General features: G+C 45.2%; 1 protein-coding gene across 1 annotated transcript in view; it reads left to right on the forward strand.

Moving 5' to 3' along the window:
- The window catches only part of MAU2 (MAU2 sister chromatid cohesion factor), a 45215-nt gene that overhangs the window by 1530 nt on the left and 15852 nt on the right, over window positions 1-27833 (forward strand). The window contains exons 2-11 of the mRNA XM_038740255.1: window positions 8340-8357; window positions 8605-8670; window positions 13736-13831; window positions 16458-16552; window positions 18761-18788; window positions 19346-19501; window positions 21269-21415; window positions 22613-22703; window positions 22903-23006; window positions 23624-23701. Coding sequence (XP_038596183.1) covers window positions 8340-8357; window positions 8605-8670; window positions 13736-13831; window positions 16458-16552; window positions 18761-18788; window positions 19346-19501; window positions 21269-21415; window positions 22613-22703; window positions 22903-23006; window positions 23624-23701 — 879 coding nt within the window. The remainder of the gene's footprint in view (window positions 1-8339; window positions 8358-8604; window positions 8671-13735; window positions 13832-16457; window positions 16553-18760; window positions 18789-19345; window positions 19502-21268; window positions 21416-22612; window positions 22704-22902; window positions 23007-23623; window positions 23702-27833) is intronic.

The following is a 27833-nucleotide window of genomic DNA, read 5'->3' on the forward strand; positions in this document are numbered from 1 at the left end:
CCCCCTTCGCTACTCTCCCATCCTTCCCAGCAGTATCCTCAGATGAGATCTCCTCCTTCCTCTCAAATGCTACTCCGTCCACCTGTGCTTCTGACCCCATTCCCTCTCATCTTATGAAGTCTCTCGCCCCTTCCCTCCTCCCCTCCTTAACTTCCATCTTCAACCGCTCAGTCTTCGCTGGTTCCTTCCCCTCTGCCTTCAAACATGCCCACGTCTCCCCCATCCTAAAAAAACCCTCTCTTGACCCCACCTCCCCTTCTAGTTGTCACCCTATCTCCCTCCTACCATTCCTTTCCAAACTCCTTGAACGAGTCATCTACACCCGCTGCCTCAAATTCTTCAACACCAACTCTCTCCTTGACCCCCTCCAATCTGGCTTCTGTCCCCTACATTCCGCTGAAACTGCCCTCTCAAAGGTCACCAATGACCTCCTGCTTGCCAAATCCAACGGCTCATACTCTATCCTAATCCTCCTCGACCTCTCAGCTTCCTTCGACACTGTGGACCACCCCCTTCTTCTCAACACGCTATCCAATCTTGGCTTCACAGACTCCGTCCTCTCCTGATTCTCCTCTTATCTTTCCGGCTGTTCATTCTCAGTCTCCTTTACGGGCTCCTTCTCCCCCTCCCATCCCGTTACTGTAGGGGTTCCTCAAGGGTCAGTTCTTGGTCCCCTTCTTTTCTCTATCTACACTCACTCCCTTGGTGAACTCATTTGCTCTCATGGCTTCAACTATAATCTCTACACTGATGACACCCAAATCTACATCTCTGCCCCTGCTCTCTCTCCCTCCCTTCAGGCTCTTGTCTCCTCCTGCTTTCAGGACATCTCCATCTGGATGTCTGCCCTCCATCTAAAACTCAGTATGTCCAAGACTGAACTCCTTATCTTCCCTCCCAAACCCTGCCCTCTCCCTGACTTTCCCATCACTGTAGATGGCACTACCATCCTTCCCGTCTCACAAGCCCGCAACCTTGGTGTCATCCTCGACTCCGCCCTCTCGTTCACCCCTCACATCCAGTCCGTCAACAAAACCTGCCGGTCTCAGCTCCGCAGTATTGCCAAGATCCACTCTTTCCTCTCCATCCAAACTGCTACCCTGCTGGTTCAATCTCTCATCCTGTCCCGACTGGATTACTGCATCAGCCTCCTCTCTGATCTCCCATCCTCCTGTCTCTCCCCACTTCAGTCTATACTTCATGCCGCTGCCCGAATCATCTTTGTGCAGAAACGCTCTGGGCATGTTACTCCCCTCCTCAAAAATCTCCAGTGGCTACCAGTCAACCTATGCATCAGGCAAAAACTCCTCACTCTCGGCTTCAAGGCTGTCCATCACCTCGCCCCTTCCTACCTCACCCCCCTTCTCTCCTTCTGCAGCCCAGCCCGCACCCTCTGCTCCTCTTTCACTAACCTCCTCACTGTGCCTCATTCTCGCCTTTCCCACCGTCGACCCCCGGCCCACGTCCTACCCCTGGCCTGGAATGCCCTCCCTCTGCACATCTGCCAAGCTAGCTCCCTTCCTTCAAAGCCCTACTAAAAGCTCATCTCCTCCAGGAGGCCTTCCCAGACTGAGCCCCCTCTTTCCTCTCCCCCTCCCCATCCCCCCCGCCCTACCTCCTTCCCCTCCTCACAGCACCTGTATATATGTTTGTACAGATTTATTGCTCTATTTATTTTACTTGTATATATTTACTATTCTATTTATTTTGTTAATGATGTACATCTAGCTTTACTTCTGTTTATTCTGATGACTTGACACCTGTCCACATGTTTTGTTTTGTTGTCTGTCTCCCCCCTCTGGACTGTGAGCCTGTTGTTGGGTAGGGACCGTCTCTATATGTTGCCAACTTGTACTTCCCAAGCGCTTAGCACAGTGCTTTGCACACAGTAAGCACTCAATAAATACGATTAAATGTATGAAACTATCATCCAACTTCATCAAACCCCGAAATCTTGTTTGTTCTGGCGGCAATCTGTAAAACCCTTTTCATGGTTAATACTTGTTCTAAACTTGGCAAGCCCTTTCTCTAGGTGAGTAGCCTCCCTAATCAAGGATTTGTCTACGTTCAAACCACAGTGATGTTGTTAGCTCATTTTTTTTTTTTTTGCCATTAGGTTGATGGTTTCGGAGAGCATCAGGCAGTTATTACTTAATCCCCCTTTCTGATAAAATTCAGTGGGCTTTCTTTCATGTTCTTTTTTGGTTGTGAAGATTTTCCACAGAAGTCTCCATATTTAGCACCATCAGCTTTTATTCATTCATAAGGCATTAGTCACACCTTTTTGGTCCCAAGTGTGCTCCCTCCAATATTATAATTCTTCAGCTTCTTGTGAAAACAGCACTAGTTTGAAAAAGTTGTTTGCTAGTTTCTAGTTCTGAGGAGCAGTGAGTGGCACGTGAAAGTTGTTCGTTCTGTCAGATTTATTACTCTTTTTGTCAACACACCAAAAATAAATCTCACCAAATCACAAGTCACTGTGTCATTGTTAGTCTTTTTCTGCAAAAATAGACTATTTACCCATTTTCAACACAATTCTTCCAACCCCCTGCTTTTAGTGGAAAAATTTTTCTCTCTCAAATATACAGGTGTTATAATTGAAAATCTTTATGTAATAGTTCTCAGCTATTTAGTTGTTGCTACTTTCAACACCCCTATTTGTTGTTTTCCCTGTCTTTCGCTTTCCTTTCCAAGGTGTTCTGTCCTCTTTAATCAGATTGTTTATATAGGTGTTTTTCAGTTATCTGCTTATATTACTGTTTCCATCTGCTACTTAACCACATTGGCCCATTTTAAGTTATCAGAAGGGAATTCCAATTAGTCACTCCAATTGTTTCATCAAGCCTCATAGCTTTCGTTAAAAAAAAAAACAAACCCCAACACATTTGTCATATGGAGTGGTATTCCCGTTAATGCTGTTCAGGACATTTCTCATTCTCCCAGACAGCTTTCTTGAAATCAAAACTGTTGGCGATGCTCCCTCTGGTATCTGAGATCATGGGCATTTGAATATTGCAAATTCTCTATTTGTTAAGCACTTACTATGTGCAAAGCTCTGTTCTAAGTGCTGGGGGGGATACAAGGTGATCAGGTTGTCCCACGTGGGGCTCACAGTCTTAATCCCCATTTTACAGATGAGGGAACTGAGGCACAGAAATTGTGACCTGCCCAAAGTCACACAGCTGACAATTGGGGCTGGGATTTGAACCCATGACCTCTGACTCCAAAGCCTGTACTCTTTCCACTGAGCCATGCTGCTTCTCACACATGCTGTTTCTGCTTCTGTTTGAATGCTTATGGACCCCCAATGCCCACCTAATTATTGGCTTACCTCCGAGGATTGGCCTTGAGCCAATAACTTTCTTGAGAAGTCTCCTTCCTCTGGGTTTTTTTTGTTTGTTTAGCGTTTCTTTGTTTTGACAGTGACTTGGTTTTGTTATCCAAATTTTTGGCTTTTGTGTTAGATGCTTCATGATTTTTTAGGTGTGTCCTTCAGTATTCACAAATCACTTGGCTACCATTTGAGGGTAAATTATCTGCTGACTCAGACAGCGGATCACTCTTCTGTCTGGTATTTTCTCTCATGCCATCACTTCTCTGCTTGCTCTATCAGGTTCTCTTGAGTCTAGGAGCATTTGTGTTTTAATTTCACATTTGTCCTTTAGATAAACAAGCAGCCCATTCATTCATCCAGTCGTATTTATTGAGCACTTATTGTGTGCAGAGCACTGTACTAAGTGCTTGGGAAGTACAAATCGGCAACACATAGAGACAGTCCCTACCCAACAATGGTCTCACAGTCTAGAAGGGAGAGACAGACAACAAAACAAGTAGACAGGTGTCAATACCATTAAAAAAAATAGAATTATAGCTATGTATACATCATTAATAAAAGAGTGAATACGTACAAATAAAATAGAGTAATGAATATGTACAAATGTATACAAGTGCTTTGGGGAGGGGAAGGGGGTAGGGCGGGGGGGCGATGGGGAGGGGGAGAGGAAAAGGGGGGGTTCAGTCTGGGAAGGCCTCCTGGAGGAGGTGAGCTCTCAGTAGGGCTTTGAAGGGAGGAAGAGAGCTAGTTTGGCGGATGTCTGGAGGGAGGGCATTCCAGTCCAGAGGAAGGACCCAGTTCAGTTCTGTAGTTCTGTCATTGCTTACGCCCCTTACCCTGGGACGTAAACTATTATAGTACTTTTTCCAGCTCATGACCTCACTAATTTTTCTCCTTTGGCACTTACCAGAGAGTGTATTGGCTTGCTCTGATACTCTTAGACCAGTTCTGTGCTCTTTGAATATTAGCCTGTACAGATCACAATGTTGCACTACTTCTTGTTTTAAACAATTCATTTTTTTCTTCCATCATTTACCTTTGTCATCTTTTAAAATGATTCTAATTGCCAAAATCTCCAACCACCTGATGATCAAAAGTTACTTTAAGAGCTAGTGCCCTGCCAGAAAGCAGTTACATTTTTTTCTTGCCCTTCCTTAAGACCTGGTTTGTGTCTGATTCTTATCATTTAGTTGTCTTCCATAACTTCAGTCGTTATCTCCAGCTGACTGACTTGAATTCTCTTATCCTTGACAGTTTCCCTATAAAAACTACCTACTGTCCGATGTTCTAATCAATCAATCAATCAATCGTATTTATTGAGTGCTTACTGTGTGCAAAGCACTGTACTAAGCGCTTGGGAAGTACAAGTTGGCAACATATAGAGACAGTCCCTACCCAACAGTGGGCTCACAGTCTAGAAGGGGTAGACAGAGAACAAAACCAAACATATTAACAAAATAAAATAAATAGAATAGATATGTACTAGTAAAATAAATAGAGTAATAAATATGTACAAACATATATACATATATACAAGTGCTGTGGGGAAGGGAAGGAGGTAAGAACGGTGGGGATGGAGAGGGGGAGAGGAAGGAGGGGGCTCAGTCTGGGAAGGCCTCCTGGAGGAGGTGAGCTCTCAGTAGGGCCTTGAAGGGAGGAAGAGAGCTAGCTTGGCGGATGGGCAGAGGGAGGGCATTCCAGGCCAGGGGGATGACGTGGGCTGGGGGTCGTCGGCAGGACAGGCGAGGCACGGTGAGGAGATTAGCGGCAGAGGAGCGGAGGGTGCGGGCTGGGCTGTAGAAGGAGAGAAGGGAGGTGAGGTAGAAGGGGGCGAGGTGATGGAGAGGCTTGAAGCCGAGGGTGAGGAGTTTCTGCCTGATGTGCAGATTGATTGGTAGCCACTGGAGATTTTTGAGGAGGGGAGTAACATGCCCAGAGCGTTTCTGGACAAAGACAATCCGGGCAGCGGCATGAAGTATGGATTGAAGTGGGGAGAGACACGAGGAGGGAGATCAGAGAGGAGGCTGATGCAGTAGTCCAGACGGGATAGGATGAGAGCTTGAACGAGCAGGGTAGCGGTTTGGATGGAGAGGAAAGGGTGGATCTTGGCAATGTTGCGGAGCTGAGACCTGCAGGTTTTGGTGACGGCTTGGATGTGAGGGGTGAATGAGAGAGCGGAGTCGAGGATGACACCAAGGTTGCGGGCTTGTGAGACTGGAAGGATGGTAGTGCCGTCAACAGTGATGGGATAGTCAGGGAGAGGGCAGGGTTTGGGAGTTTCTAAGTTTGGATGCTTCTGTAGAAATGGCCATCCACAGTGACCCACCCCCCTTTCCTCGTAGAAGAGCAACATGGGGTAGTAGATAGCACATACCTGTCAGAATGTCAGAAGGTCATGGGTTCTAATCCTGACTCTGCCACTTATTTGCAGTGACTCTTGGGCAAGTTACTTCACTTCTCTGGGCCTCAGTTACCTCATCTGTAAAATGGGGATTGAGACTGTGAGCCCCACGTGGAGCAGGGACCGTGTTGAACTCAATTTGCTTGTACACACCCTAGCACTTAGTACAGTGCCTGGCATATAGTAAGTGCTTAACAAATGCCACAATTATTATTGTTATTATGATAGAATATTGCTATTCTTTCTCTGATTTTTTTTGTTGTTATTATCCAGTTTCCCCCATGAGTCACCTTTGACATCCTATAGTTGTAGCAATAGTATTATGCGCTTACTGTGCTCAGAGAATTGTACAAATGTTGAGAAAGTATTCACAGGTGGGAATTAGACGTATCTCTGGGGAAAAGGGGAAAGTGGGAATTAGCGACAGACACGTACGGAGAAATGAAACAAAACACCAAGCCAAAAAAGAACCTAGACAAGTACCAGAAGCCATCTCCATCCTGTTCCTTTTTTAAAAAAAAACTTTTCTTCAAATGACTTCTCTCAGACACTGTCCATTAGTTTTCTTTCTGCAGCAGGCAGAATTTTTGGTCCCCCTAACTAAATCCATTAGCCTGAACAATTTAGATTATTGATTTTCCTGATGTTAGGAATCTGTGTCTTTTTGATTGGGAACCTGTGTAGCCTTAATAAATAAGCTCATTGTGTTGTACTTCCTTTTATTGCTTATGAAAGATTAATTGAATTCTCCTCTCCTAACAATCATTCATTTTAATTTAAAGGTTTGTGTTTTTAATCCACAGGTAGAAAAATGGCTAGAGGTTTTCTTTCCTTCTACCTTCTCCCCCCGCCCCAACTTTCCCCTGTAGCTCCTCTTCTTCCCTTTCCCCTGTTTATTTTTTTCATTTGGTGAAAAAGGGATGGAAGAGACTCAATATGGGCCATACATGCTGATGAACAGTGCCAGCAAGTGCCCTGCAGTGCGATCCTAATTGAGACTGATTCCTTCCTTAACCATTATGAGGGGGAATGGAAGGGGCTGTGGAAGCAATATGGAGGAGGAAAATGTTGCATTGTTCAGAAGCAGTCTCCTCTGACTAGTGAAAGGTATTGGTGGGCTTAGGAAGAAATTAGGTGTAGCTCTCTTCTGCTGGGTTGATGGCACAGGTACTTGGAGGAAAGAGGAATAAAAATGGAGTTTTTCTGTAAGAGGAAATTAAAGTCACCATAGGCATAATAGCTGTTAGCTTCCATCTGTCCTTTGTAATTGAAAAGTAGACCATGGCGGAGAGTTTCTACTTTGCTCCAAACTCCCTGGGTAGCTGAATGATTGGCTTTGTTCCATTGAAGTCTGATACAGATGCCTCTTTGTGGCACCAAAGAGGCCTTGTATTGTGAAATGTGGGAAGAGGATCCCTTTGCCACAAACTTGAAAGGAAACCTTTTGAGACCAAATGCAGGGTTTTCACCTTTTTTTCCCCTGTCTTTTTTGTCACATTTTTTGTCTCTTCTAGAGGTACATTTACTTAGTAGAGTGCCTAAAAATTGGGGCCCTTTGCATTACAAATCCTATGAGGTGTCTGTCAGGTTTGGCTTTGAAATGTAGCAGTAGTTGGGAAAGATTTATTATAATCTACTAAATCTTTTGGCTACCTAGATTGCAGTCCATTAAATTAAATTACTTGATTGTCATATAAATCTAGGGGAAGGGAAGAATGCGTTTTAAGGTCTATGATAATTCCTCGGACTATCCTTTCCAAAGATTTTGATCCTTTCTTTTATAATAGTAATGATGGCATTTATTTAGCGCATACTATGTGCAAAGCACTTATGTGGACCTTGTCACAGGGGTCTTGTCTTTAGCCTTCATATTTGGGATTAGATGATTTCATTGAGCCCTGTGTGGGGTACCCATGAAGAGACCTTGGTAACTTTGCCTCCTATTTTATTTTTCCCGTAGTGGGTACTTCAGGGCCTGTTTTTTTTTTTAATTGAATTTTAGCTACCAATTTAACTTAAATGGAATGGATTTGTATTTTTCCCCCAAGCCTGTAAACTGTGGAGCCATTGTGCATATTTCAAATGAATGTCCCAAGCTCATGTCTTTCTTTTCCCAACTACTGCAGAAGCCAGTAATGGGAAGGCTGGGGGCGGGGAAGCGCGGGCTGGCAGGGAAATGGGGACAGATTGTTGGGGAGGGGGGAACCCTGCCACCATATCTGTTAAATTTAGAGGAAAGCAGCAGTGATGGCAGAAATGGAGAGGAGTGGTATGGTTTGTAGCAGCAGCTTCTCAAACCACCTCTGCTGCCGTTTTCCTGGTGACTGGGAGAAACTGTAAATTTGAATGATTGTCTGCCTTTCCATAATGAGAAAATTTTTAGTCTCTCTCACTTCCCAGTTGACAGGGAGGTTGCAATTCATTCATCCTATCTGGGGAAAACAAGCGCCCTTTGCAGAGAGCAGTTCTCCTTCCCACGTTTAGTCATCTGTTCGACAGCACCAGGTGGCAGAGGCGCCCGTGCATTCCAAAAGTGGGATGGTGATCAGAAGCTGCTTGGTTGTTTGAGAATTAATCTTTCTTTTTTTTTTTCTTCCCTTACAGTGGTTGATCTCACAGCAAGTATCCTTTTTTCAGTTTTAATTTGTTTCAGTAGAACTGTGATCCAATTAAAAGAAAATTCATTCGTCACCAACTCTCAATGGACATAGACTATGTATTCAGCCCACCAAGTGATTGCAACATAGGGTTTACTTTTTTATTTTTTGCCTTTAAAATGTCAGCCTTAGCATGCTGGCCTTTGTTCTGAGAAGTGGTGTAATACCGCTGTTGGAAAAGTCTCAATGTTTTCTTAACTAGATGTCACTAGATTCCACAGTTTGAAGATGTTAAATTTGAAGCGGCAAGTCTTCTGTCGGAACTGTATTGCCAAGAGGTAAGAATGTGTTAGTCTCACCTAAAAATGAGTCTCTTCACAGGTGATAAAATGAAAGGAAAGGCTTAAAAATGTGTTTTTTTTCTTTAAGTTATTTTAGTGTCATAAGAACATAAGCAATATCATCACTGGGATAGACTAGAGGTGCATCCAGCCCAGTATTAATAGTAATTGTGGTATTTGTTAAATGCTTACTTTGTGCCAAGCACGATGATAAGCACTGAGGTAGACACAAGATAATCAGGTTGGACACAGTCCCTGGCCCACATGGGGCTCACAGTTGGAGGGAGAGCAGACATTGAACCTCAGGCCCAGAGAAATTAAGTGACTTGCCCAAATGACAGGGCCAAACCTGACCTCCCAGGCCCAAGATCTTCCCAGACAGAATCACTCGGAGGGGGACATCCATCTTAGCAGGTGGAGATGAACCATCTGGCATCCCTAACTTCTTCATTCTTAACTTTCCTTCATTATCAATCATTGTTATTTATTGAGCACATAATGTCTGCAAAACACTTGGAAGACTTCAGTAGACTTAATAGACATGATCCCTGCCCTCAAGATGATTACAGTCTAGTGGGGGAGGCAGGTGCAAAATTTAGAGATAGGAAGAAGAAAAGAATGAAAAGATGGATCGGTGGGTAATAGGTGCATAAGTGCAGAGCCTGCGTAAAAGTACTGAGAGTAGCTGGGAGGATATGACCAGAGGAGAAGAAAAAATTAATCAGGGAAAGCTTCATGAAGGAAATACAATTTCAGAAGGGCTTTGAAAGTCGGGGGGGTGGGGGTCCTCTGGCTTATTTGATTGGGAGGAGGGAGTTTCAGGCAGGAGACAGTATGTGAGCAAGGTACAGTGCTCTGCACACAGCGCTCAAATATGATTGAATGAATGAATATAGAGGCAGGAGAGATGAGAATGAGGCAACTTGGTTATTTTGAGAGGAACAGACAGTGCTAAGGAGCATAATGAGAAGAGAGTAGATAAAAGAGCTGATGGAGTGTCGCAGCATGGCATAGTGGCTAGAGTACGGGCCTGGGAATCAGAAGGTCATGGGTTCTAATCTGCCACTTGTCTGCTGTGTGACCTTGGGCAAGTCACTTCACTTCTCTGGGCCTCAGTAACCTCATCTGTAAAATGAAGATTGAGACTGTGAGCCCCATGTGGGACAGGGACAGAGTCCAACCTGATTTGCTTGTATTCATCCCCAGAGCTCAGAACAGTTTCTGGCACAAAGTAAGCACTTAACACATATTATTATTATTATTATTATTATTATTAAAGCTAGTGGTCAGGAGTTTCTGTTTGATGCAAGGAGGAGTGGACAACCATTAAAAGTTTTTTGAGGACTGATGAAACTTATATAGAATAATGTTCTTCATTCATTCATTCAGTCGTATTTATTGAGCACTTACTGTTTGAACAATGACCTGGACTACAGAGGGAAGTAACATGTCCTAGTGAAAAGAGCATCGGAGTCAGAGAACCTGGGTTCTAATTCCAGCTCTGTTACGTGTCTGCTGTGTGATTTTGGGCAAGTCACATAACTTCTATGTGCCTCAGTGTCCTCATCTGCAATCCTAGGAGTAGGAGTCAATCCTACTCCTTCCTGTTTAGATTGTGAGCCTCATATGGGTCAGGGATTATGTCCAACCTGATTATCTTGTATCTACTCCAGTGATTAGAACAATGTGTGACACATAGTAAGCCCTTAACAAACACCATAATTATTATTGCTATCTACCCCATTGCTTAGTACAGTGCTTGGTCCAAAAGAAGTGATTAACAAGAGCCATAAAAAAAAGGTATGGACTGGAGGCAAGGAGGCTGGCACAGTAGTATTTTTTTTAAAGGTGTTTGTTAAGCGTTTACTCTTTGCCAGGCACTGTACTAAGCACTGGGGGTAGATACAAGCTAATTTTTTTTTATGGTATTTAAGTGTTTACTGTGTGTCAGACACTGTTCTAAGAGCTGGGGTAGGTACAACTTAATTAGGTTAGACACAGTTCCTGTCCCACATGGGGCATTACAGTCTGTTAATTATCAGTAATTATGTTATTGTTATTATTATTAAGGTATTTAAGTGCTTACCATGTGCCAAGCACTGTTGTAAGCACTGGGGTAGATACAAGGACATCAGGTTGTGCCTCGTGGGGCTCACACTTTTAGTCCCCATTTTACAGATGGGGTAACTGAGGCACAGGGAAGTTAAGTGACTTGCCCAAGGTCACACAGCAGACAAGTGGCGGAGGTGAGATTAGAACCCACGACCTCTGACTCCCAAGCCTGTGCTCTTTCCACTAAGCCACGCTGCTTCTCTAAAAACCCCTTATCCATGAATGTTCAATTAATCGCTATTAGGTAGAATAAATACCTCTGAAAGTGCTTAGTTTAGTGCTCTGCACACAGTGAGCATTCAGCAAATACTCCAGTGGGGGCCAGCTGCATTCATAGAGAAGAAAATAAATCCTAAAAAATTTCCGTCCAAATTACATTTTTAGTACGGACACTGTAATTCCATTAACTTTTTTTTAAATCAAGTTGCTCAGGAGATCAATCAATCAATCAATCGTATTTATTGAGCGCTTACTATGTGCAGAGCACTGTACTAAGCGCTTGGGAAGTACAAATTGGCATCACATAGAGACAGTCCCTACCCAACAGTGGGCTCACAGTCTAAAAGGGGGAGACAGAGAACAGAACCAAACATACCAACAAAATAAAATAAGTAGGATAGAAATGTACAAGCAAAATAAATAAATAAATAAATAAATAGAGTAATAAATATGTACAACCATATATACATATATACAGGTGCTGTGGGGAAGGGAAGGAGGTAAGACGGGGGGATGGAGAGGGGGACGAGGGGGAGAGGAAAGAAGGGGCTCAGTCTGGGAAGGCCTCCTGGAGGAGGTGAGCTCTCAGCAGGGCCTTGAAGGGAGGAAGAGAGCTAGCTTGGCGGATGGGCAGAGGGAGGGCATTCCAGGCCCGGGGGATGACGTGGGCCAGGGGTCGATGGCGGGACAGGCGAGAGCGAGGTTCAGTGAGGAGATTAGTGGTGGAGGAGCGGAGGGTGCGGGCTGGGCAGTAGAAGGAGAGAAGGGAGGTGAGGTAGGAGGGGGCGAGGTGATGGACAGCCTTGAAGCCCAGGGTGAGGAGTTTCTGCCTGATGCGCAGATTGATCGGTAGCCATTGGAGGTTTTTGAGGAGGGGAGTAATATGTCCAGAGCGTTTCTGGACAAAGATAATCCGGGCAGCAGCATGAAGTATGGATTGAAGTGGAGAGAGACACGAGGATGGGAGATCAGAGAGAAGGCTAGTGCAGTAGTCCAGACGGGATAGGATGAGAGCTTGAATGAGCAGGGTAGCAGTTTGGATGGAGAGGAAAGGGCGGATCTTGGCAATGTTGCGGAGCTGAGACCGGCAGGTTTTGGTGACGGCTTGGATGTGAGGGGTGAATGAGAGAGCAGAGTCGAGGATGACACCAAGGTTGCGGGCTTGTGAGACGGGAAGGATGGTAGTGCCGTCAACAGAGATGGGAAAGTCAGGGAGAGGACAAGGTTTGGGAGGGAAGACAAGGAGCTCAGTCTTCGACATGTTGAGCTTTAGGTGGCGGGCGGACATCCAGATGGAGATGTCCTGAAGGCAGGAGGAGATGCGAGCCTGGAGGGAGGGGGAGAGAGCAGGGGCAGAGATGTAGATCTGGGTGTCATCAGCGTAGAGATGATAGTTGAAGCCGTGGGAGCGAATGAGGTCACCAAGGGAGTGAGTGTATATTGAGAACAGAAGGGGACTAAGCACTGAACCTTGGGGAACCCCCACAGTAAGAGGATGAGAGGGGGAGGAGGAGCCTGCAAAAGAGACTGAGAAAGAACGACCGGAGAGATAAGAGGAGAACCAGGAGAGGACGGAGTCTGTGAAGCCAAGGTCAGATAACGTGTGGAGGAGAAGGGGGTGGTCCACAGTGTCAAAGGCAGCTGAGAGGTCGAGGAGGATTAGGACAGAGTATGAGCCGTTGGATTTGGCAAGCAGGAGGTCATTGGTGACCTTTGAGAGCGCAGTTTCCGTGGAATGAAGGGGACGGAAGCCAGACTGGAGGGGGTCGAGGAGAGAGTTGTTGTTGAGGAATTCTAGGCAGCGCGTGTAGACAACTCGTTCAAGGAGTTTGGAAAGGAATGGTAGGAGGGATATGGGACGATAACTAGAAGGTGAGGTGGGGTCAAGAGAGGGTTTTTTTAGGATGGGAGAGACATGGGCATGTTTGAAGGCAGAGGGGAAGGAACCAGTGGAGAGTGAGCGGTTGAAGATGGAAGTTAAGGAGGGGAGAAGGGATGGAGCGAGAGATTTCATAAGATGAGAGGGAATGGGGTCAGAAGCACAGGTGGCCGGAGTAGCACTTGAGAGGAGGGAGGAGAGTTCCTCTGAGGATACCGCTGGGAAGGATGGGAGAGTAGCAGAGAGTGTTGAGAGCCGGGGGGTTGGAGAAAGGGGGGAAGAGACCTGATGGATTTAATTTTGTTAATGAAGTAGGGGAGGTCGGACCTGATGGATTTAATTTTGTTAATGAAGTAGGAGGCCAGATCGTTGGGGGTGAGGGAAGGAGGAGGGGGAGGAACCGGGGGCCTGAGAAGATCTTACTGGTATGGGAAATGACTTTGGTCAGAATAATAATTGTTGTATTTGTCAAGCACTTACTATGTGCCAAGCACTGTACTAAGTGCTATAGTAGATACAACATAATCATAATAGAGGCAGGAGAGATAAGAATGTGATACTTTGTGTATTAAATAGAGCGAGTCATTTGATTTGATGGTGTTGGCTTTCCATGTGCTACTTTCAGTTTTGTTTAATGAGAAATTCTTTAGAAGCAGGCAAAACCCTGCGCAATACAAAAACTAACCTCCCTCTCCTCCTCCCCCCTTGAAAAGTCAGTTTTTAACATGGTAAATTGGCATCCAAAAATCCCTTGATAAGCATGACTAGTAATAGCCTTCTGGTTCTGGAGATGCTGTGTAAGGAATCTTATTTGAATGTTGACTTTTTTCAAACTGAAATATTTCCTTTCAGAATTCAGTGGATGCAGCAAAACCACTCTTGCGGAAAGCAATTCAGATTTCACAGCAGACGCCCTACTGGCACTGTAGACTACTTTTTCAGCTTGCAGTAAGTATCATCTGTATGTAGAAATGAAAAACGCCTAGGATGTGTAATTACATTTTTATTCCCCTTTTAACTAAAAATGGTCAGGGAGGGCTTAGGTTTGGTTTTAAGTTTGAACTTCTCCGCTATTGCAGAGACCTCAGGATTCTGGAAATGGGGTAGGTTTGCGTATAAATGAGTTAATAGATGGAGCCACTGGAGAAGCAAATCTTCCTCCTCCTCAGAAGCAGCAGTATTTGAGAGCCTGTTATGGATGGGTAGAGCATGGTGCTAGGAAAGCATTCAGAAATGTCACTTTTCTTATGGTATTTGTCAAGGTCTTACTATGTTCGAGGCACCGTACTAAATGCTGGGGTAGATAGAAGCTAATCAAGTTGGAAACAGTCCCCGTCCCACATGGGGCTCACAGTCTTAATCCCCATTTTACAGATGAGGTGACTGAGGCACAGAGAAGTGAAGTGACTTGCCTAAGGTCACAACAGACAAGTGGCTGAGGGAGGATTCGAACCCAGGTCCTTCTGACTCCCAGGCCTGTGCTATATCCACTAGGCCACGCTGAGGGCCTACTTCTCGGACACCCCACTAGTTAAGCCTCAGAAGGCTCTCCAGAGCCGAAAGGGTGGATCCTTGATGGAAGAAGCCTCTCTAGATGGAGATTCTTACCAAGTGAGCTTGACAAACTGCCTTGTCCTTGAAGGGTGTCTTAACATTCACCTCCTTCTTTGTCTCCTGTTGTCTGCATAAATTTCAAGCAAAAGGACAGCTTCCCTCCTTGAAGAATGAGTAATTTCTTTCTAAAGGTTTGCTGGGTTTCTTCAGATTTGGTCTGAGATTCTGAGCTTTGTTCATCCAGCCGTTGGGGCCTGAATGCTCACTTTCCAAAGAGTCACATGCTTGAGTGCTATTGAAGCTAAACCAGGCAACCCGCAAAGTTATAATCTCTTTAGCTCAGAAGGCACAGGGTGATTTCCGCTTGCAGTGCAGAAGAATATTACAGCTTTTTACAGGCCACAGAGTTGGAATCCATGGCATTCGCGCTAGTTTGTCCCTCCCCTTGGAGCCGGATGGAGCCCCAACACGGCGGCTGTACTCCTTGCCCTCTTCCAGCAAGATGCGGCCCCCTGTCTGGGGACTTGTAGGGATGGGCCACTCCCTTTGCCACTCCCGTGGGGGCAACCTGCCCTCCTGCAGGCTGGCTAAACCCGAGCCACCATGGGTGAGGGGTGCACCAGGAAGGAGATGGGACTCTGGCCTGACTTTGATGAACTAAGCTGCGGTGGTGACGGAGGAGGGGCTGCTGCTCTTTTTTCTCCCTGTGACTGGGCCCAGACAGTTCACCTCACCCCTTGCCTGAGTGACACTTGGGGATCTCAGGGGAGACCGTGCCCGGGGAAAAGGCCCAGAGCCACGGCCAAAAGGCCGCCCAGCCTAGCAGCGCTCGTGCTACTCGATGGGGCGCGTGTAACCATAGCAGCTTCTATGGGCCCCTGGCAGACAGACAGCCCCTCCTCAAGGAAGTTTGGAGCAAGGGCACGAGAATTGTCTGCTTTTTAGCTGGGGATGCCCAGCAAAGACCCAAAAGCAGCAGTGGAGGAAGAGGAGATGCAGCCCTGAATACCTTTCTCTTCTTCTTCTTTCTCCTCCATCACTTGCCCTTCCTTCCTTTTCCTTCCCTCGCCTCTTCTTTTCTTCCCCACTCATTTCCTCCCTGTCCTCAAATTCACTGCTGTTGTCAAAGTGAAAAGGGCCTCCCCACAGGGGAAACAGGATGTTTGGAGGAACCATGCAATGATGGTCACCCCACCCCAGTGTACCCTTGTGATTAGGATCCAACATCTTAACTTTCCATTGGGTATCTCATTATGAATCGCTTTTCCTTTTATACATAGTCATATTTGTTGAGCATTTACTGTATGCGAAGCACTGTATTAAACGTTTGGGAGAGTCCAATACAACAATAAACAAACACATTCCCTGCCCACAATGAATGCATCTAACCTCCCCTACTGATATTTTCAACCTACACCATTTCTTGTGGAAATGAATTCCATGTGTTAACCCCCTGCTGTGTGAAAAGTGTTTCCTTCAATTCTATCTTGGTTCCTTTTCCTGGCTCTTTTCCTCTTTGGCCCAATTTGGGAACTGCTTTGGGAGATTTGTCAGCAGTGACTTAACCATGAGGTCCGGTTGTCTCTGCTATCTTCGTGTTCTGCATTCCTTTACTTGATTACTCTAAGCCCCACCATTCCTTGTCTGTTTTGACACAACTGGCATCTTCGGATTTGAAGCATAATTGTGTGACCCTCTGAAAAAGAGAAATTCCTAAGTAGAGCAGGCACCCAGGGGGTTGGCAGACTGAGAGGCCCAACGGGTTTTTGTGCTCAATACGCTTGCAGCCTGTTAAATTGCTTGCAACATGTTTGATGCATCATTAAGCCTAGATCGTGTACGCGGTAGTTGAAGTAGAATTTTTGTACCAAAAGCAGTTCAAGTTTATGAAGATAACTAAGCTCAAAACCAACACTGCTATAGTTTGAAAGCAGTGGGGCACAATTTAACAGGATGGGTAAAGGTAGTGTATTGCAATGTTTTGCTAAAGAATCGTATGTGTTTCCTCTCTCCTTTTTAGCAACTTCACACACTTGAAAAAGATTTGGTGTCTGCATGTGACCTTCTGGGAGTTGGAGCAGAGTATGCCAGGGTAGTAGGATCAGAATACACCAGGTATCCACATCTCAGATCTCTTTTCTTTCAGCCATTATTGCCTCTCTTGCCCTTGCAAAATGATGGTTCAGTAGTGAGTGATGATTGGTAATTAATAATTATAGAATTTGTAAAGCACTTACTGTTTGCCATGCATTGTTCTAAGTGCCGAGATAGATACGTTTGGTTTTCTTTTGGCGGGGGTTGCGGGGAGGTTAATGGCATTTGTTAAACATGTACTTTGTGGCAGGCACTGTACTAAGCACTGTACTTATCTTGGGGTAGATACAAGATAATCAGGTTGGACACAGTCCCAGGCCCATAGTCTTAATCCCCATTTTACACATGCGGTAACAGAGGCACAGAGAAGACAAGTGACTTGCCCAAGGTCATATAACAGGTAAGTGGCAGAGCCAGGATTAGAACCCAGGCCCTCTGACTCCCAGGGCCATGCTCTTTCCACCACCTCATGCTGCTTCTCAATCAATCAGGTCAGACATAGTCCCTGTTCCACATGGAGTTCTCGGTCTAAAGGGAAGGGTGATCCAATATTTTTTTTAATCCCCATTTTACAGATGTGGAACCCGTGACTCATCCAAAGTCACACAGCAGGCAAGTAATGGAACTGGGATTAGAACCCAAATCTCCTGATTGCCAGGCCCAAGCTTGTTCTACTTCTCCTGAGCTCGAGGTTGACCTCAGTCCAGTGCAGCAAACCAGTTAGAATCCTTTGCAAGTTTTCTGAGCAGTGAATTTGCCTCATACAGTACTGCTTACTCTAAGACTATATCTGAAGAATTCCATTTGCACTTTGACCTAACAAGTAAGTGCAGAATTTATCAGTGTCCCCTCCCCCAAGGGCATAGATAGCAAAAATAAGACCAGCATTCTGTACAGTTTTCCTGATGTAAATTGTTACTAGGCAAATGGGTATTTACAAGTCCGTTTATATGTCCTCTTTTGTCCCATTTGGTTGGGTGTGGGGCACCAGGTCAGTTTGGACCTACTGGCATATCTTCTTAAATTCCTATCTGAATTGGTCATGTAACTTAAAAGTCCTTTTGAGGGATTCACCCTGGGATCAAAAAACTTGAAAGCCTCATTTTTCCAGATCAAATTTACCCTTTAAATATCCCCCTTCCTCCCAGGGCACATGTCCTGCCTTTAAGTAAATTCTTTGTATTGCAAAAACAGTGTGGTGTAAACAGTTGTGGATAATAATAATAATAATGATGGCACTTAAGCGCTTACTATGTGCAAAGCACTGTTCTAAGCGCTGGGGAGGTTACAAGGTGATCAGGTTGTCCCACGGAAGTCTTAATCCCCATTTTACAGATGAGGTAACTGAGGCCCAGAGAAGTTAAGTGACTTGCCCAAAGTCACACAGCTGACAATTGGTGGAGCCGGGATTTGAACCCATGAACTCTGACTCCAAAGCCCATGCTCTTTCCACTGAGCAACGCTGATGCAAATGTTCACTAGACTCTAGTTTTATAGACCAAATATCATAAGTCTGTTTTAATTTTCTTGGAAGTAGACTTTGAAGGCAAGCCTCTCTGCTAGATAAGCATGGCTGTTAGACCTGAGTTCTCATGAAATGCAGGGGACTGTGTTTTTTGGTGTTTTTTTTTTGTAATGGGATTATCGGATTTATGGGATTAGAACCCAGGTCCTTCTGACTTTCAGCCATGTGCTTTATCCGCTAGACCATGCTACTTCTTTAAGAACATCATGCTAAGGAAAATGCGCGTTGAAGTACTCGTGCCTTGACTGACCCATAATCATTTGCACAAACCATTTCTTCTGACAGTGCATCACATTCTATCCAGATATGTGGTTTTTTTAAATGATATATATATGTGCTTACTATGTGCCAGGCACTGTGCTAAGTGTTAGGTTAGATCCAAGATACAATATCTGTAATTTATTTTAATGTCTGTCTCCCCTCCTATACTGTAAACTGGTGGGCAGGGGGCATTTGTACCAATTCTGTAGTATTCTCCCAAGTGCTTAGTACAGTGCTCTACACACAGTAAGTGCTCAATAAATACCATTGATTTTTAGATATGATTAGCCTGCATTCTCTGGTGAATTTTTTTTTTCTCTCAAAAGCTATCCATCTGCTCAGGGTTTGGGTACATTTGAATCCCTACCGTGAGCCTTTAAACTTCATGCTCAACCAGGTCCTGATTCCCTTTTCTGAATCTGACGTTGTTGTCTTGTTCTCAGGGCACTGTTCCTGCTGAGTAAAGGAATGGTAAGTAAAGTTTGATATTTTTCCCCTCACCCTCAGGTGCAATAAATGCCCACTTGACAATTTAGAGAATATAACTTTGAGATTGTCATGGCTTGTACATTATCATTAAAACTTGCTGTGTCATTCCTCCACCCTGCCTGCCCTTATCCAAACTGAAAAATGGAGGCAAATATAACAAAAATATTTGGCTGCCTAAAATGCTTGAGGTTCGGTAACCATGTGTATTTCGGGCAACGCAAGCATAACAGGCACTTGCGACTCATGGTTCTTAGAAAGCTCAGATTCATTTCAGGTCAAACAGAACTTAAATTTAATGCCCATATGGATGCATATTGTTAGTGAAGTCGAGTGTCTATTTTGATCAAACGAAGAGGATGGCATTTTCCAACACACTGGGAATGGCATGATTTTGAAGATAGATGTAAAATCTGATTTTAATGGTTATAGGTTTGTGCAGATCCCACAGTCAGACTTACTTGGCCAGTTATGTCTTTCAGTAGTAAATCAATCTCTCTCCTTCCCCCCCCCCCCCCCCCCCCCCCCCGCTTTTTGTCCAGCTTCTCCTAATGGAACGAAAATTGCAAGAAGTACATCCCCTTCTGACGCTCTGTGGTCAAATAGTAGAAAATTGGCAAGGAAATCCCATCCAGAAGGAGTCCCTTCGTGTTTTCTTCTTAGTCCTTCAGGTGACACACTACCTGGATGCTGGGCAGGTGAGTGGTGTTTTTAACCACAGAGGGGATTCATCTTTGAAACTTGTAAGTAGCAATTTTTCAATTGAAAATCTGGAGGTAGGGCCTGCCACCGGTAACGACACCCAAGGTGGAACTTTTGATAGTATGCACGTCGGGCACATCTTATGATATTTAATCACATTATAAGTGCGACTGCATGAAAATTGCAACCTGCTACTTCAGCCCGACTAGAGCTGGAGGCTTTGAGCTGAAAGGCATTTTGGTCATTTAAAGGTGAAGAAACAATGTTCAATGAAGGTAGGAACAGAGCAGCTAGCCTGATTTAGGAACAGCACAGCAGTTGAGTGCCACTTACCCTGCTGTGTTTCAATTGGTCCACGGACAGTAAATCTGAAAGATTGCTGTGTCTCCGCGGCCGGCTCGTTGAACGGTGTGATGTGCTATAGGTTGTGGATGGATTCTGACAGCTCGGAGGAAACTTGAAAATGAGAAGCTAACTTTCCATTTTCTAAAGGGTTTGTTCTCTCGGCCCCCTGCCTCCCTGTGCATTGGTCTCTGGGATCTTGGGGAAACTATGGCGTAGTGGATAGACGGGCCTGGGAGTCCGAAGGTCATAGGTTCTAATCCTGGTTCCACCACTTGTCTGCTGTGTGGCCTTGGGTAAGTCACTTCACTTCTGTGCCTCAGTTACCTCATTTGGAAAATGGGGATTAAGACTGTGAGCCCCATGCGGGACAGGGACTGTGTCCAAGCAGATCTGCAGCGCTTAGAGTGCCTGGCACATAGTAAGCACTCAACAAATACCATTATAATTATTATTAAAGAGCAGGGTTTAGGAGTGCCGACTTTCAGGCTGGGGTAAGGGTCAGACTTCACCTACCCACCAGCCACAGGGAAACTTGTCAAGCCCAAAGGCTCGACTTCGTTTCATTCATTCATTCATTGTCGTATTTATTGAGCGCTTACTGTGTGAAAAGCACTGTACTAAGCGCTTGGGAGAGTACACTATAACAATAAACGCACATTCAGTGCCCACAGTGAGCTTAAGTGGGGCTGGATGCAGCTGCCATAAGTTTTCGTGCAGTGTTGTGACTCCCTGACGACTTCAGGTTCCAGTCTGCAGTGTTTCATCCTGGTCTGCCCAACTGCCTTCATTTGCAGAGGTCTGCCAGCTCCATTGATCAGTCAGTCTCAGAGGTCTTTATTGAGCACTGAGTGTGTGCAGAGCACTGTATTAAGTGCTTGGGAGAGTACAGTATGATAGAATTGGTAGGCATGATTCCCCCTGCGCCCCTCCCCCCTTTTTTGTGGTATTAAGTGCTTACTTTGTCCCAGGCACTGTACTAAGCGCTGGGGTAGATACAAGCTAGTCAGGTTGGACACAGTCCTTGTCCCACATTGGGCTCAGTTTTCGTAATCCCCATTTTTTATAGATGAGGTAACTGAGTCACCGAGAAGTTAAGTGACTTCCCCAAGATCACACAGCAGACAAGTGGCAGAGCTGGAATTAGAACCCAGGTCCTCTGACTCGCAGGCCCGTGCTCCAATTCACTAGGCCACACTCTAGCTTCCAATCTAGTGGGACTAGTGACCTGTGTACTAGTGTGCTTTGCTAGCAGCCTGGGAAAATTCACGATGGACTGAGGCCACATTTAATCCACGGGCCCGGTTCACCTGGTCTCCAGGTTGACTTTAGGAGCCAAGCGATAAGGTGCCTTTGGAAAAGAACCCCTCACTGTGTTCGTCTCAGCATTGCAATGTTTCTGACGAGTTAACTTCTCCTAGGTGAAGAGCGTGAAGCCGTGTTTAAAGCAGCTCCAGCAGTGCATTCAGACTATTTCTACTCTTCATGATGATGAGATTCTACCCAGCAACCCTGCTGATCTCTTCCACTGGCTGCCCAAGGAGCATATGTGTGTCCTGGTCTACCTGGTGAGTGGCTCTTTGTATCTTGAGCACCGCGGAAGAGTTTCCGTTATGATCTGGCTGGCTGCTGGATGAAAGGAGTTCATGGCTTATCCCTGTATCTTGAACACCCTGGGCTATGTGCCTCCTTCATTTCCTTAAAAGTTAACACGTTCCCAAGCTGCATCTTGGAGCTAAGCGTGGCGTAGTGGATTGAGCACGGACCTGGATGTCAGAAAGACCTGGGTTCTAATCCTGTCTCCGCCCCACATCTGCTGTGTGACCTTGAGCAAGTCATTTTGCTTCTTTAGGCCGCAGTGACCTCATCTGTAAAATGGGAATTAAGAGTGTGAGCTGCTTGTGGCACAGGGACTGTGTCCAACCTGATTACCTTGTATCTACCCCAGCTTAGAACAGTGCTTACCATATAGTAAGCACTTAACAAATCCCATAATTATTATAATCAGTTCTGTTCATGTGACTTTAACAGGCACGAAGCAGCAGATGTTTACATTTTATTATCCTTACAAAGCAGGCCTGAGAAACACCAGGAGGGAGACGCTTTAAGTGTTACTAGATAAAAGATTATGGAGGAGGAAACGGAGTCCAGTGTCTGGAAACAGAGGGTTGGAGCATGTCCCGGGACATATATTGGCATTGATTTGGAGAAGCAGCGTGGCTCCTTGGAAGGAGCACGGGCTTGGAAGTCAGAGATCATGGGTTCAAACCCCAGCTCCACCAATTGTCAGCTGTGTGACTTTGGGCAAGTCACTTCACTTCTCTGTGCCTCAGTTACCTCATCTGTAAAATGGGGATTAAGACTGTGAGCCCCACCTGGGACAACCTGATCACCTTGTATCCTCCCCAGCCCTTAGGGCAATGCTTTACACGTAGTAAGCGCTTAACAAATGCCATTATTATTATTATTATTAAGCCTTTAGCCATGTACTCTGCTGCTCTTGTTATTTTCATATTTCACTACTTTAAGGTAGTTTCCTTGTGTTTTGTATCACCCCTGGGGAGGCTCCCTTGATGTGCATCTGTGCCACCTCCTCACTTCTCCAGTCCTGCAAAGAATTTGGATAGTAAAAGAGGCTCCTGAGTGTTGCATGATTCCAAGAATCAAGTGGATTAAGTTTCTCCTTGGAAGATCCAGCTCCTAGGAACAGTCGTTCAACTACTACTTAGTTGATTTTAACAATTCCTTTCTCCCATTCTTGCCAGGTCACAGTAATGCATTCCATGCAAGCAGGCTATTTGGAGAAGGCACAGAAGTACACAGATAAAGCACTCATGCAGCTAGAAAAGCTAAAAAGTAAGAAAGATGGATTTGAACACAGACTGCATGTCTGCAGAAAACCATTTTTGCCTTCTGGGATGTCAATGCGGAAATTTCAGAACGAAATCTGTGAGGCAATAGCCCCCTCTAGTGGCATACTAATTCTTCGGGTATTTCCATTTGTTCGCTTTTTCTAGACTCACATTTGCATTTCTCTCTTTTCTTACGCTTTCAGTGTTAGACTGCAGTCCTATTTTATCGTCTTTCCAAGTTATTTTGTTGGAGCATATTATCATGTGTCGGCTTGTCACGGGACACAAAGCTACAGCACTACAGGAGGTGGGTTAAAAACACTTCACTGTGCTCATTCCCTACCTTGGTCACTTCCCTGCTAATTTTGTGTAAATATTCACGAGGCCCAAGCACTTGACACCACAAAAATGAAAATCAAATCCAATATCCCAAATAGCCATCGTTTTGATTCTCTTAGTTCCTCTGCTTCTGCAGACTGTAAAAAGGCAATGGTCTTGAAATGTCCCGGGATTGTGCTTTTTGCTTACTTTAGGGGGAAATTTCAAATGTGTCTTGCCTGTCGTGAAATAACATCGGAGCTACGTTGTGTGTTCAGGTAGAAGCAAAAGGTCATTGGATTATAATATTATTTACGTTAAACTACATCTTCTAGCTGAAGTAGATGTTTCGGGAAATTCATTCTCTTTCTGTGGAACTCTACCACAAATTGCGAGGGTTACAAAAGACCATCGAGCCTTAACTGAAAGAAATCAATAGGAACCAGAAAAATCCTTTACAGTTTGGCCTCTTTGGAAATAAATCTCATCAAAATTGGCTTTTGTGACCTGAACCATTTTTTTTTCAACACCAACTTAATTCTGGTTTTAAAGATCTTATGAAAGGGATAGTGAACTTGGATTTTTTTTCCCCCCTCTACATAACAGATCTCACAAGTCTGTCAGCTCTGCCAGCAGTCGCCCAGACTGTTTTCGAATCATGCTGCCCAGTTACACACTTTACTAGTGAGTACATGATATTAACAACTTGGGTTTCAAGTATAATAGAACAATTCTGAAAATATTACGTTTCAGCTTCTTAACAGCTTTAGGATTAACTCCCTCCTCTTCTAGCTCCTTAAACTGAATGATTTGCAAAGGAAATGGAGAACTGCTTTGTTTTCATTGTCGCTTTACAGTACATCCAGTTCTTTGAGAACGTGTTTTCTCTATGCGATTTAACTAGAACAGATGGCGTAATTAGGGAATGTTCTTCAGACAATGCACCTCTGTCTGGATACAGTATAGTGGCTGAAGAAACAGTTGTGCGCATGGCGCGCGCTAGCTTAAAGCATGAGTTCTCTTGAACTCACAGTCCATCAGGAGTAGAACTTTCTAGGAGAACAGGGTAGATAAGACTTAATTCTTCTGAAATTCACAGGACTAGCATTTTAAAGTGGACGAGACGGTCTTTCCCGCTAACTTCAATCAGTTTGTAATTTGATTTTGTGACGATGACTCTTTTTGGCGGGGCGGGGGGCTGTGGAAGTCTGCTCCATGTACGAGGCAAGTTCAAACAGAAGTAGAATTTAGAAAGGTCTAAATTTAGAATTTAGAAACACATTGGCCTGTTGCGATTCAGTCCGGATCGAAGTTGACGGCGACTCAGAGGTACACGTCGGGGCAGCGTGGTTTTGGGGGGCTGAATGATCACTAGGTGGCAGTGTGATTGTGTGGGTGGTGTGAGTGGGAGGGGCTTAAGTGCTTCTGAAACAAGGTTTTGTCAGTTGTTCTAAGTTATTAAAGGTAGGACCTGAGTCAGGGGCAACTGTCTTCAGCGTTTGGCCAGGCCGTTGCAAGGGGTATTAATAATAATAATAATGATGGCATTTATTAAGCGCTTACCATGTGCAAAGCCCTGTTCTAAGCACTGGGGAGGTTCCAAGGTGATCAGGTTGTCCCACGTGGGGCTCACAGTCTTAATCCCCATTTTACAGGTGAGGTAACTGAGGCACAGAGAAGTGACTTGCCCAAAGTCACACAGCTGGCAGTTGGCGGAGCCGGGATTTGAACCCAGGACCTCTGACTCCAAAGCCCACGCTCTTTCTACTGAGCCACGCTGCTTCTCATATTGTGGGCCCCCTGGCTGGTGCCCCCCACATTCAATCAGTCAGTCAGATGGTATTTTTTGAGCCTTTACTTGTGCAGAGCACTGTACTAAGGACTCAAGAGAGTATCATAGAGTTGGTTGACCCGATCCTTACCTTTAAAATGCTTACAGTCTAATGAGGAGACAGACATTAAAATAAATTACAGGTAAAGGACGCAAATGAGTATAAGGCTATGTATGTAAATTCATTCAGTCAGTCATATTTATTGAGCGCTTACTGTGTGCAGAGCACTGTACTAAGTGCTTGGGAAGTACAAGTCGGCAATATATAGAGACGGTCCCTACCCAAGAACGCTCTCACAGTCTAGAAGGAATTTAGTCTAGCCTAAATTCCATCTAGGCTGGAGGGGTGGGGACCTAAATGTTTAGGGGGATGGGACTAAGTGCATGGGAGAGGCAGTAGGGAAGGAAATAGGATGGGGAGGGATGAGAGCTTGTTCAGAGAAGGCTTCCTGGAGGAGATATAATTTCAGTAGGACATTGAAGATGGAGAGAATGCTGTTATTTTTATTCTCATTCCTAATAGAATTAGGCCAGGCCACGAGCCCCTTGTATGTTACCTCTTATTTTTTTTTTTTTTTTGTACTCCCCAAGCACTTAGTAGCAACTGGGAACTCACTAAATACCATTGTGACTACTTAGCATTTTCAGCTAGACAGAATCACCACAGCAGCAAAGTAGTGTAAGGCTGTAGGGCAAGTTTCTGCACTGGGTTATTTCCTCCCTTCCTCTCTTCAGTCAATCAGTAGGAGTTTTCAAGTGCCTCCTGTGGGCAGATCACAGGACTGAGTGCTGGGGAGAGGACATTAGAGTTAGTAGACAAGGATTCACAACTGCGAGTCCCTTGAGGGACAGGGTCCGTGTTGTGGAAGAAGATTTCACGGACTCTGCTTTGTGTTCATAAGGGTGTGTCAGAGACAAGTGTATTACTGCTAGCACTTCTTCTAGCACTAGTAGGAAGTGGTGGTTGATGGGCAGAGTTTCCCCTGCTAGTCAAGGCCAGCTCAACTTCAGTCAACACAGAGTTTCTTGATATACAGTTGGTTCAGCATCCTAGCTTCACACATGATCGAGGAGCGGAAATCATTGTCCATACCTTAATACAAACAGCAGTAAATTCTACGTGGGGTAATTATTAGGCCCTGCCTGGTTCTCTCCATTATAAGGATCTGGTGGACAAACATTATTGATAAGCAGGTTAGGAATCCTGACCTGGCTTCTTCCATCTGAAGAGCTTAACAAACCAAACTTCCTGATAGACAGCTAGATAGGACAGAACAAAGGAGAGAAGAGGATACTGATGCGCCCGCTTCCATTAAGTGGCGGCTTGGCCAGACAAAATGGAGTCATTCATTCATTCATTCAATAGTATTTATTGAGCGCTTACTGCATGCAGAGCAGTGTACTAAATGCTTTGGAAGTACAAGTCGGCAACATATATACCCAACAACGGGCTTACAGTCTAGAAGGGGGAGACAGACAACAAAACCAAACATGTAGAGAGGGGTCAAAATCGTCAGAACAAATAGAATTATAGCTATATGCACATCATTACCAAAATAAATAGACTAGTAAATATGTACAAGTAAAATAAAGAGTAATAAATCTGTACAAATATATACAAGTGCTGTGGGGAGGGGAAGGTGGGGAGGATGGGGAGGAGGAGAGGAAAAAGGGGGCGGCTCAGTCTGGGAAGGCCTCCTGGAGGAGGTGAGCTCTCAGTAGGGCTTTGAAGGGAGGAAGAGAGCTAGTTTGGCGGATGTGTGGAGGGAGCGCGTTCCAGGCCAGGGGAAGGACGTGGGCCGGGGGTCAATGGCAGGACAGGCGAGAACGAGACACAGTGAGGAGGTTAGCAGCAGAGTGTGTGGGATGGGCTGTAGGAGAGAAGGGAGGTGAGGTAGGAGGGGGCGAGGTGAAAGAAAGCCTTGACAAAGCCGAGAGTGAGGAGTTTTTGCTTGATTCATAGGTTGACAGGCAACCACTGGAGATTTTTGAGGAGGGTAGTAACATGACCAGAGTATTTCTGAATAATTCATTCATTCAGTCGTATTTACTGAGTGCTTACTGTGTGCAGAGCTTGGAAAGTACAATACAGCAAGTAGAGACAATCCCTGCCCACAATGGGCTCACAGTCTAGACGAGGGGAAGACAAGCATCAATGCAAGTAAACAGGCATCAATACAAATAAATAGAATTATAGGTATATACATATATACATAAGTGCTGTGGGGCAGGGAGAGTGGGGAAGAGTACAGGGGGTGAGTCAGGGTGACGCGGAAGGGAGGGGGAGCTGAGGAAAAATGGGGCTTAGTCTGGGAAGGCCTCCTGGAGGAGGCCTCTTTGAAGAGGGCGAGATTGATTGGCAGATTTGAGGAGGGAGGGTGTTCCAGGCCAGAGGCAGGATGAGGGCCAGGGGTTGGCAGCAAGACAGGCGAGATCGAGGCACAATGAGGAGGTTAGCACCAGAGGAGTGGAGAGTGAAGGCTGGGATGTAGAAGGAGAGAAGGGAGGTGAGGTAGGAGGGGACAGGGTGACAGAGATCTTTAGAGACAGTAGTGAGGAGTTTTTGTTTAATATGGAGAAGGATAGGCAACCACTGAAGATTTTTGAGGGGGGTGACATGCCCTGAATGTTTCTGTAAAAAGATAATCCGGGCAGCGGAGTGAACTATGGACTGGGGTGGGGAGAGACAGGAGGTTGGTTGGTCAGAAGAGAGCCTAATGAAGTAATCTAGGCAGGATAGGATGAGTGATTATACTAACGTGGTAGCGGTTTGAATGGAGAGGAAAGGACGGATCTTGGTTACGTTGTGAAGGTGAGACCGACAGGTTTTGGTGACGGATTGGATATGTGGTGTGAATGAGAGAGCGGAGTCAAGGATGACACCAAGATTACGGGCTTGTGAGACGGGAAGGATAGTTGTGCTATCTACAGTGATGGGAAAGTTTGGGAGAGGACAGGGTCCAGTCCTAGAAGCCCGTCTCATTC

Source organism: Tachyglossus aculeatus, chromosome X1, assembly GCF_015852505.1.
Source record: "Tachyglossus aculeatus isolate mTacAcu1 chromosome X1, mTacAcu1.pri, whole genome shotgun sequence".
NCBI lineage: Eukaryota > Metazoa > Chordata > Mammalia > Monotremata > Tachyglossidae > Tachyglossus > Tachyglossus aculeatus.